Genomic DNA, 10,763 nt, shown 5'->3' with positions numbered 1-10,763 from the left:
TGGACACCCCCTCCAGCGTCCCGACCTCTCCCATGGGACCCCCAGCACCCCAATGTCTCCCCAGCACCCGCCCCCCCGGGACCCCCAGCACAGGGACCCCCATGGGAGCTCCCGTCACCCCGACCTCTCCCGACAGGACCAGCAAAGGACCCCCCTGGGACCCCCCAGCATCCCGACCGTCCCCATGGGGCCCCCTCCAGCACGGGCCCCCCCCGCCAGCATCCCAATCCCTGTCCAGCACCCCGACCCCCTCATGGGACTCCTCCTAGTGGGACCCCCCCATAGCAACCCCATGGCACAGGGGACCCCGCATCCCCCTTTTGGCGGGGCTCAGAGCAGGGTGACTCTCCGCCCCCCCCCCCGTACTTTTTGGGGGGTCCCACTCACCGGCTGGAACCACCTCAGGCTCTGTGGGGGGGAACGGGGGGGGTCAGCTGGGAAACTGAGGCACGGGGGGCTCCCTCCTTCCCGCAGCCCCCAGACCCGGGAATCACCTTCCTACGGCCCCCCAAGCCAGCAGAACCCCCATCCCCAGACTCAAGGGACTCCCTTCCTTCCCAGCCCCTCCAGAACAGGGGACCTCCTTTCCCCCCACTGGGAGGTCCCTCGGTCCCGCCGCGCCCCCCTTGACCGGAGGACCCTCTTCCCTGCTCCCCAGACCTGAGGGTGGGATGAGGGTGCGGGGAGGTCTGGGGAGAGCTGGGGGTCTTGAGGGGTTGGGGGTGCGGGGGGGAACTGGGGGAGCTTCGAAGGTTCGGGGGGGGGGGTTGAGGGGCGCGGGGGGCAGGGCGGGGGGCGCAGGAGGGTGTTGGGGGCTCTGGGGGCAGCTCCAGGGGTACCGGGCGGGCAGGTCGGGGGGTGCGGGGGGGAGTCGGGGGTGCCCCGGAGGAGCAGAGCGGGGGGGCTGGAGGCTCAGGGGGTGTCGGGGGGCTCTGGGGAGCAGCACAGCGAGGTCGGGGCCGGGGGCTGGGGGGCCCCTACCACGTTGGGGTGTTTCTCGATGGCGAGCGCCGCCCGGTCCGCCGTGCGCTGCTGCCGCCGCCGCCGCCGCCGCGCCCGCAGCGCCAGGAGGGCGAGCAGGAGAACGGCCCCGAGCAGGAGCAGCGCCCCCGCGCCCCCCGCCACGGCCCCCGCCGGCACCCCCCGCCCGGGGGGCGGCTCCGAGGGGTCCCGCGGGGCTGCGCGACAGAGAGGACACGTCAGCGGGGGAGCCATCAACGGGGGAGCGGGCGGGGATAAACCCCGGCACATCCCGGGGGGCTCCGAGGGGTCCCGGGGGGCTGCGGGGCGGGGGCCGCGCCAGCAGCGGGGCACGGCGGGGGACGGGGGGAGTACTTCAGATCCCGGGGGCTGGGAGGGGATCCCGTGCCCGGGGGAACCCCATCACAGCACGGGGGTGGCCTGGGGACCCCGTCACCGCGGGGAGCTTGGGGGAAAACCCATCCCTGGGGGGACACAACGCTGGGGGCTCGGGGGAGCTGGGGGAGCCTCTTCACCGGTTGGGACTCTGGGGGAGACCCCATCACCGGGGGGCAGGGGCGTCCCTGGGGGTGCCCAGCGCTTGGGGCAGGAGGGTCCGTGGGCGGTTCCTGGGGCGGTGACGTGGGGATGAGGAGGCTGACGGAGGGGTCTCTGGGGGGTTTCTGGGGGGGGTCCCCCTCCTCCGTACCCGCCTGCCCCGGCCACAGCACCTCCAGCTCCACCGTCGTGTTCGAGGTCTCGCCCGATTCCTCGTCCCGCGCCAGCACCTGAACGGCGGGGGCGGCATGGAGGGGACAGGGGGGACATGGTGAGGACAGGGGACACGAGGGGACGTGGCTGTGGCACCGGGGGGACACACGAGGGGACATGGAGGTGCCCCCCAGCCCCAGTGTCCTCTCTGTCGTCCCCGCCCGTGTCCCCTCTCTGGTGCCCCTCTGGTATCCACAACCTCCAGCCCCCCGTGCCCACCCAGTGCCCCCGGTGCTCCCTGCCCCCCAGGCTCCGATGTCCCCCAGGGCCCCTCCGTCTCCCTAGACCCCCATGTCCCCTGTGCCCCGACCTCCCCCTGCCCTCCACGCCCACCTGCAGGTGGTAGCTCTGCCCGGGCCGCAGCTGGTCCGCCTGGGCCACGAGCAGCCCGTTGGGCATGACCTGGAACAGCTGCTGGCTCTGGTTGGCGCCGTGGCTCAGGGTGTAGCGCACCTGGGGGTTCAGCCCCTGCGGGGTGGGGGGAATCAGCCCCTGCCTGCACCTCCTGTACCCATCCTCTGCACTGCTGCCCACACCTCCACCTGCATCCCACCTGCCTTCCCCACCTGCATCCCACCTGCCTCCCTACCTGCACCACTTCCCACCTCTCTGCCCGCCCCCTTCCTGCCTCTACCTGCATCCCTACCTGAGCCTCCTGCCCACGCCCCCACCTGCCTCCCACCTGCACCACTCCCCGCCCCCTGCCCGTCCCTACCTGCATCCCGTGCCCACACCTTGTCTGCACCCTCACCTGCACCCCCTGCCCGCCCCCCTGCCCCGCTCACCTCGGGGAAGTCGGGGTCGTGTGCGTGCAGGGCGAGCACCTGCCCGCCGAAGGTGAGCAGCAGCGCGGCGCGGCGCGGGGCCGCGGGCACGAACGCGCGGTAGCGGGCGCGGGGGAAGCGCGGCGGGTGCCGGTTCGGGGCCAGGACCCGCACCAGGGCCCGCGCCACCGCGTACTTGGAGGGGTCGTTCACCTGCGAGGCCTGGGGGGCGCGGGGGGAATACAGGGGGACATGGGGGGGACACAGAGGAGACACGGGAGGGCCACAGGAAAGGGACAGGGGGACACAAAGGATGGGGGACACAGGGGATGGGGGGACACAGGGGGGCACGGTGGGACATAGGGGGGACATGGGAGGACACAGGGCACATGGAGCGTGGAGGGACACAGGGGACACCCAGGTTTTACCCACTGCCACCAGCTTCCTGCACCTACGGGGGCTTCCCGGAGTACCCCAGGCAGCTCCCACTGTCCCAGGGACCCCCATCTCCCCGGGACCCCCCATCTCCCCAGGGAACCCCATCCTCTTGGGTCTCCCCATCTCCCCAGAGACCCCCATCTCCCTGAGTACTCCCCAATATCCCCAGGTCCCCCCCATCTCCCCGGGGCCCCCCTCGCCCCCCACCCACCATGACGCTGAGGCAGATCTCGGGGGTCTGGCGGCTGCTCTCCACCGCCCGCAGCAGCGTGATGGCCCCGGTCACGTTGTCGATGTGGAACCTGCTACTCTCCTGACCTGGGGGGACACAGAGATGGGGACCCCCGGGACCCCCCTACCTGCCCCCTGCCCCGGGGAACTGTGAGAAACTCCCCCTGGGGCAGCCCTGTGGGAGGTCCCTCATGTCCCCCCATCCATTCCCGGAACTTCATGGCGGGGAGGACCCCCCTTATTGGGGGGGGGGGGGGGTGGTGGGACGCACAGGGTGGGTGTTATTAACCCTTTGACCTCCAATATGGGGGGGTTTAACCCCTGTGGTGCTGGACCACCCTCGGGTACACCAGGGGTTGACCCCCAGCCCGCAGCCCCCCCGCACCGGGGGGGGATTAGGCCCCCCCCATCTCAATCCCTTTATTCAATTTGCCACAGAGGAGCCGGCAATTGGATTGTGCTGATTGGACCCCCCTGGCACAGGGATCCCTGGCGGGGACACCCCCCAGCATGGGGACCCCCAATCACCAAAACCCCCCCACCGTGCGGGTACACCCGGCACTGCCAGGGACTGGGGGCACAGGGCAGCGCTGGGAACCACCCCGGGCACCACGGCCACCTCTCCCCACCCATGTCCCCGCCCAGCACATCCCTGTCCCCATGTCCCTGCCCACCTGCGTCCGTATTGTGGTGTCACTGTGTTCCTGCCCACGCGTCTGTGCCTGCCTGTGTCCCCGTGTCCCCATCTCCCTGCCCTCCCGTGTCCGTGTGTCCCTGCCCCCCGTGTCCCGCCGGGTCCCCTGTCCCCTGTTACCTGCCAGCAGGGAGTAGGTGATGGCCGCCCGCAGCCCCCTGTCCCCGTCCTCGGCATAGACGGCGCCGGGGCTGAAGCTCAGGGGACCCCCCTGGGGACATGGAGGGGACACGGAGGTGTCCGGCTGAGCCCTGCGGGCCCCCCCGACCCCCGCGTTCCCGCGGTGTCCCTACGGTCCCGTGTCCCACCTGGAGCTGGCCCTCGGTGATGTTGGCGGTGTAGACGGGGCTGGTGCAGACGGGAGGGCTGTGGGGGGCGCGGGGGGTGCAGGGCAGGAACTGGGGGTACTGGTCATCCCCGTCCAGGACATTGACCCGCACCCGGGCCGAGGCGTTGAACCGCTCCCGGGTGTTCATCTCCTGCGGGAAAAAGCCGGGCAAGGATGCCCCATGACCTGCTGTGGGATGCACAGAGAGGCACGGGGACCCTCACGACACCCCAGGTGGACAGGGAACCCCCAGGGAACAACGACTCCATTGAGTGGTGACCCCACAGGCACACGGGGCCGCAGGTACAGGGGCCCCCATGTAAAGGGGACCTCGAGGGACAGGAACTCCCAGCCCCAGGCAGGAGCGGCGGTCGCAGCCCAGGGCCGCGGGGTCCCGCTGAGTTCCCACCGTGGGGTGGGGGTGCCAGGGAGAGCTGGGGTGGGGGCTGGGCGCTGGAGGGGGGAGGGGGCGCAGGTGGCCCATTAAGGAAATGAGGGGGATTGAGGGCAGGTGACGGGATCACGTCACCCCCAATTAGCGGGGCCGGCGGGGACGGCCGGCGGGCGTGGGGGGGCGGAAGGGCCGGGGGGACCCCCACCCGTGCAGCCCACCCGTGTCATGGTCGTGCCGGGGGTGTCACCCGGGGGGGCGGTGGGCACGAGGACCCCACACCCGCGGGCTCTGTGGGGCTGGGGTCGGGCTGCGGTCCTCCCTGGGGCCAGGGGTGGGTGCCAGGTCCCCCCAAATTCATGCGGGTGGGCAGGGGTCCCACAGGCGGGGGTCTCATATCAGGGCCCTGCACCAGGGTCCCACAAGCGGGGGGCACACAGACGGCGGTCCCACGGACATGGGGAGAGACAGGGGAGACACGAGGAGTCCCACGGGCGGGCGGGGGTCTCACCACGGCGGTCACGACCACCTCGAGGTGCCGCCGGCTCTCGAAGTCGAGCGCCCGCGCCAGCACCACGCGGCCGCTGTTCGGGAGGTCGATGCGGAAGAAGCGGGCGTCGGGCTGGGGTGGGGGAGCTCGGTCAGCCCGGCAGATGGCCCCGGCCCCCCCGCGGCCCCCCGCCCCCGCCCCGGCTCACCGAGGCCGTGTCGATGACGTACATGAGCGTGTCCCCGTCCGCGTCCTCGGCCTGGGCGCTGAACACCACCGAGTGCACCGGTGCCAGCTGCCCGCGGGGGTCACCAGGGGTCCCCAGACGCCCCGGGAGCCGTCAACACCCTCCGGGGTCCCCACCCCCCCCCTAAACACACCCCGCACCCCTAAACACCCCCTATGGTCCCCCAACACCCCCGAACTCATGAACACACCCAATATCCCCATTCCTACTTTTTTGGGTGTCCCCATCCCTTCCGGGCACCCACCTTCTCCCAGCCCTGTCCCCATCCCCACCACCCCCACTCCTCTCCCTGTGTCCATGGCCAGCGTTGTTCCTGCCCCCAACCCTGTCCCTGTCCCCATCTCTGCCACTGTGCCCACGACTGACCCTGACCATGCCTGTCCCAAGTGCTGTCCCTGCGCCCATGCCCATCACCGTGCCCATGACCCCGACCATCTCTGACTCCCCTCCTATCCCCATCCCCGTCCGCAATCCATGCCCACGGCCATCCCTGTCCTGGTGCCTATCCCTGCCCCATCACCATGACCATATCCATGACCTCCCCTGTCCCCAGCCCTGTCCCCAGCATGTGCCCACAGTGCCACTGTCACCTCGCTGACGTTGTGGGTGAGGACAGTGGCCCCCTGGAAGTGGGGCCGGTTGTCGTTCTCATTGAGGACCTGGACGATGATCCGGAACTCGACCTGCCGGGCATGGGAGGGAACACGGGGAGTGACCAGGGTGGGACTGTGCCCCCCCCGAGCTCCCCAGGGTCCCCACGGTGTGTGGCCATACCGGGGAGGAGCCGTCCTCGGCACAGGTCAGGGCCACCATCAGCACCGGGGACTCCAGTTCCTGCACGGGACAAGGGACGGGGCACTGGGACATGGGGTGACATGGGGGGCTGCCCCCTGGGGACGTGCTGGAGTCCCCAGCCAAGCAGGTGCAGGATGAGGGTGGAGCAGGATGATCTGGGATGGAGGGGGCTGCAGGATGGATGGACTCATCATGGGGGGAGGGTGAATGGATGGACCCTGGATGGACACAATATGGACCCAGGATGAGTATGGGATGGACACGGGATGGATGAAGGATGGATGGACCATGAACAGATGATGGTAGACCCAGGATAGATGGAGTATGGATGACAGGCAGGACGGACACAGGTAAATGTGGGATGCAGGGACGGACACAGGATAGACATAGGAAGGATGCAGGATGGACGTAGGATGGACACAGGTGGATGTAGGATGGATGGATAGATGCTGGAGGTAGATGGACACAGGATAGGTGCAGGTGGATTCAGGATGGACACTGGCCACAGGATGGATGCAGGATGGACACCCGACGGACACAGGATGGCTGAAGTAGGACAGGGGACTGGGGGGTGTCCCGGCGGTGTCACCTCACGGTCCAGCGCCCGCCCGGCCGAGACGTTGAGCCGGAGGCTGCGCCCGTCCAGGTAGAACCAGGCGGCGTCGGTGCCCACCAGGCAGAGCTGGAGGCCGGCGCCGCCCCCCGCGTCCCCCGGCGGGGGCAGCCGCGCCACCAGGCTCCCGTGGGCGCTGTTCTCCACGATCTCCGTGAACAGGTTCCCGAACCCGCTGCACCCGTCGCCCCGGGCTGCCATCGCCGCGCCAGGGATGGGCACACGGGTGTCCGCGGGGGGTGTGGCCCCGCGGGTCCCCAGCCCCTGGGTCCCCATGTCCCACGTCCCCATCCCCTCTTCCTCATCCCCAAGATCCCCACTCCCACCCCTCGTTCTCCCGGGTCCCCATGTCCCGCTCCCTGCCCCCCCTCCCCGTTCCCTGCTGACCCCCCCAGGGTCTCTCGAGTCCCCGCCCCCAAGGTCCCCATATCCCCGGACCAACAACTCCATTCCCACTTCCCCCCTCACTCTCCCCGTGTTCCCGCCCCCCAAGTCCCACTTCCTGGACCCCAGCACGGTCACTCCTGTGTCCCCCAGGGTCCCCACCCCTTGGTCCTCACCCCCAAGTCTCCGTCCCCAGGAGACCAGTGGGCCATCACCCCCAGTGGTCCTGCACTCAGGTGACATCTTTGGGTCCCCCCCAGGGTCCTCTGTGTCCCCATGCCCTGGGGTCCCACCTCTCACGGTTGCTTCTCGCAGGGTCCCCTTCCCATGTCCCCAAGTCCCCATTCCCTGGTGACCTTATCCCTTGGGTCCCCACCACCCCTAGTTGCCATTCCCAGGGTCCCCTCCTTGGGACCCCACCAGCCGCCCGCCGGGTCCCTCCCAGTCCCGGTGGCCTCCTCAAGTGTCCCTTGTCCCCCAGGTCCCCCCAGGTGCTCACCTGTGGCCAGGTGCAGCGCCAGGCAGGCGGCCAGGAGCGCCGGGCAGGACGCGGCCGCCATGGGGACACGGGGAGCTCGGGGGGCGCCTGTGGCGGGGAAGGGAGGAGCGGGGCTGCCACCCCCGGCCCCGCTCCCCTGTCCCCAGCCCCCTCCGCAGTGTCCCACCAGTCGGACAACCCCGATGACAGCACTGTCACCACCCCGAGGTCCCCTTCCCTGGGTCCCTGAGCCCGTGTCCTCACCCCTGTCCCCCTGCCAGCTCCCCTCTCCTGGGATCCCCAGCGCTGTCACCACTCTGGGGTCCCTTTCCCCTGGGACTCTCGCGCTTGGCTGTCTCTGCCCGTGTCACCCACCCGGGTCGCCGTGCCCGTGGCCCCCTTCCCCAGGACCCCAGGGTGGTGTCCCTGTCCCCGGTGCATGTCCCCAGGGTGTCCCTGTCCCCGCCCGAGGGTCTCACCGGCCGCTGCCAGGCCGGCACCGCTCCCTGTGGGACGGCCGTGTCCCCCCTCCGTGCCCCCCTCGTGTCCCGGCGCCCCACAGTGTGCGACCCCGCTGCCACGGGGGTCTGCAGGGGGTCCCCGAGCCTTCCCCGCGCTTGGCAATGGGAGCCATATGGCGCCCCCCCACAATTAGCGGCGGCTAATTAGGGCGGAGGGGGGGGCGCTCCCCATCTGCCACCCCAACCATCCCCGGCACCGGCATGGGGGATCCCCCCCAGGACCCCCTCCCTGTTGCGGGACAGAGGGGGAGTCGGGGGGGCGTCCCCTTCCCACCCTGCGGGTCCCTGGGTGTCACCCGCCCGTGTGTCACCCCCGGGGCAGAGGACCCCCGTGTCCAGGATGCCCGCCCCGGACCCCCTCCCCGGGATCACGGCCCCCCATAATCCCCTCCCCCCGTCTCCCCCGGTCGCCCCATAGCCCCCGGCCCCCCCCAGCCCCCGCCACCCCGTACCTGCCCGGCGCCGCCGCCCCCGGCGCTGCTGCCCCGGCCCGGCCGGACGGGGGGCGGGGCCGAGAGGGGGCGGGGCCAGCGGGGGCGGGGCTGACCCGGGACCTGCGACCCGGGATCTGAGTCCTGCCCTGCCTGGGCACCACCTGGACGTCACCTGCATCCCCTGGGCATCACCTGCATCACCTGCCCTACCTGAGGCACCACCTGGGCATCACCTGCATCACCTGGACATCACCTGGATCACCTGCCCCGCCTGGGCATCACCTGGGCATCCCCTGGGCATCACCTGCACCACCTGGGCATCACCTGCCCTGCCTGGGCGTCACCCGAATCACCTGCATCACCTGCCTTGCCTGGGGCATCACCTGCATCACCCTCATCACCTGTATCACCTAGGCATCCCCTGGGCATCACCTGCATCACCTGCCCAACCTTGGCAGCACCTGCATCACCTGGGCATCACCCGGGCATCACCTGCTCTCCTGCACCTCCTGGGCATCACCTTTATCACCTGTCCTGCCTGCACCTCTCGGCCATCACCTGTTCGCACCTGCCCTGCCTGGGGCATCCCCCCGCCCTGCCCTCAGCCCTTCCTGCTCAGAGCCCTGTTTGCCCTGAGCCCCACCTGCCTGGGGATCACCTGCCTGCACCGATCCCTGCTTGCACTGCTTGCGCTTCAGGAAATGTCACCTGCCTGTGCTGCCTGGAGCATCCCCTGTCACCTGCCTGCACCTCGTCCCCCACCTGCCCGTGCCCGAGGGCTCTGCCTGGGGCACCCCCTGCCCACAGTACCTGCACTGCCTGCCCTGCTGGGCTGGGCACAACCTGCCCGCACTGCCTGCACAGGTTTGGGCCCAGGGAGGGGGTGTGACCCTCCCTGCACACCTGGGAGGGGGTGTGACACCCCGTGCACACCTGAGAGGCGGTGTGACACCCCGTGCACACCTGTGTCTCCGTGTGAGGCTGGTCGGGGGTGTGGCCCCCCCTTGCACGCTCTCATGTCCCTGCTGAGCCACCGCCATAATCCGCTTTGGGGACAAAGAGGATGAGCCGGGGGGAGGGGGAAGTGACATGGGGGTGGCACCAAGGGGGGTGGGGTGCAGGTGTGAAAATGAGGTGAGAGAGTGTGTGCAGGTGTGTGTGTGACACCCGTGTGTGTGTGCACAGGTGTGCTCACACCCTGTCAGTGTGCCCAGCTGTGTGTGTGTGCCCAGCTGTGTGTTGTTGTTAGCTGTATGTGCCAGGGCCCAGCAGGGACCCCCCTGAAGCTTGGGCTGCTCTCCCGGGTCTGGCACAGCCCAGGTGGCTCCCGGGCACCCTTGGAGCCCACGGCAGTGGGATTTCATCACTGGTCAGCCAGCGGGACAGGGATGGGGACACCTGGCCGCAGGGACAGGAATGGGGACATGGCTGTGCTGGAGCTGGACCAGCCCGTGGAGTGCAGCGACTACATCCAGCTGGGCTGTGTGCCCGACGCCTCGCTCAGGGTCTCGGAGCTGAAATCCTGCTACATCGCCGGCTGGGATTTTGCCAATGGTGGGTTCCCAACAAGATGTGTGCGCCGAGGGTGAGCTGGGCACCCTGGGAACATGGACTGGGCACCCCAGGGACATGGGCTGGCCACAGACAGGGTCCGGCTGCAGGACGTCAGCGGGGCCGGGGCTCGGAGCAGCCCGGGCTGGGGGAAAGAGTCCTCGCCCAAGGCGGGGCGTGGAACAGGATGAGCTGTAAGGTTCCTTCCCACCCGAACAATTCCGTGACTCTGTGAAGCCTCTGGAGAGATGGGTCTGGCCCCTCCCCCAGAGCCAACAGCAGGGACACAGCTGGACACCGTCGCTCCACGGAGAAGGGGCAGTCCCGGGACACGGGCTGAGCCCTGGGGAGGGGAACGGGCTCCTGTGACGCCTCTGTCTGCTTCTGTCCCAGGTGGCTGCAGAGTGACACCCTGACATCCCAAACCCACCAGATCGCAACTAACCAAGCTCAGCCTTAGAGCTGCCCCACAGCTCCATCTCGGGGACCCCTAAGACTAACGGGGTGCTGGGGTAGCAAACGGGGGGTCGGGGAAACCCCCAACCCTGCCGGGCGTGCGGGCAGAGCTCTGTGCTCCGTGTGGGACATTCCAGGTGAGGCCCCTAACAGGATCCCTGACTCGCTCTGGCAGGGACCACGCTCCACCACCACCTTCTCCAGAGCCAGAAGAGCT

The 10,763-nt window shown here is 69.8% G+C and overlaps 1 protein-coding gene across 1 annotated transcript; it reads right to left on the bottom strand.

The window, feature by feature from the left end:
* Positions 1-266: 266 nt before the first annotated feature.
* Positions 267-8,590, bottom strand: LOC121661006 (cadherin-related family member 5-like). The gene is made up of 15 exons (XM_042020654.1): positions 8,558-8,590; positions 7,606-7,692; positions 6,699-6,916; positions 6,089-6,148; positions 5,905-5,997; positions 5,276-5,362; positions 5,089-5,199; positions 4,167-4,337; positions 3,979-4,069; positions 3,145-3,251; positions 2,517-2,717; positions 2,065-2,199; positions 1,670-1,748; positions 982-1,178; positions 267-408 (listed from the first exon to the last, which is right to left on the bottom strand). The coding sequence occupies exons 2-15, from the start codon at positions 7,664-7,666 to the stop codon at positions 331-333; spliced, it is 1,689 nt and encodes a 562-aa protein (XP_041876588.1). The 5' UTR covers positions 7,667-7,692; positions 8,558-8,590; the 3' UTR covers positions 267-330.
* Between the last annotated feature and the right edge of the window lie 2,173 nt (positions 8,591-10,763).

This window comes from Corvus kubaryi, unplaced genomic scaffold, assembly GCF_017639235.1.
Source record: "Corvus kubaryi isolate FWS band 111438036 unplaced genomic scaffold, C.kubaryi_AGA036_p1.0 37037, whole genome shotgun sequence".
Classification (NCBI taxonomy): domain Eukaryota; kingdom Metazoa; phylum Chordata; class Aves; order Passeriformes; family Corvidae; genus Corvus; species Corvus kubaryi.
This window is presented reverse-complemented; position numbering and strand designations above follow the sequence as displayed.

Coding starts and splice junctions, on each gene's coding strand:
- LOC121661006 (XM_042020654.1), bottom strand. CDS start 7,666: ATGGCGGCCGCGTCCTGCCCGGCGCTCCTGGCCGCCTGCCTGGCGCTG. Junction 5,998..6,088: donor CCGAGGACGGCTCCTCCCCG/GTATGGCCACAC, acceptor CATGCCCGGCAG/GTCGAGTTCCGGATCATCGT. Junction 3,252..3,978: donor CACCTACTCCCTGCTGGCAG/GTAACAGGGGAC, acceptor GTGTCCCCCCAG/GTCAGGAGAGTAGCAGGTTC.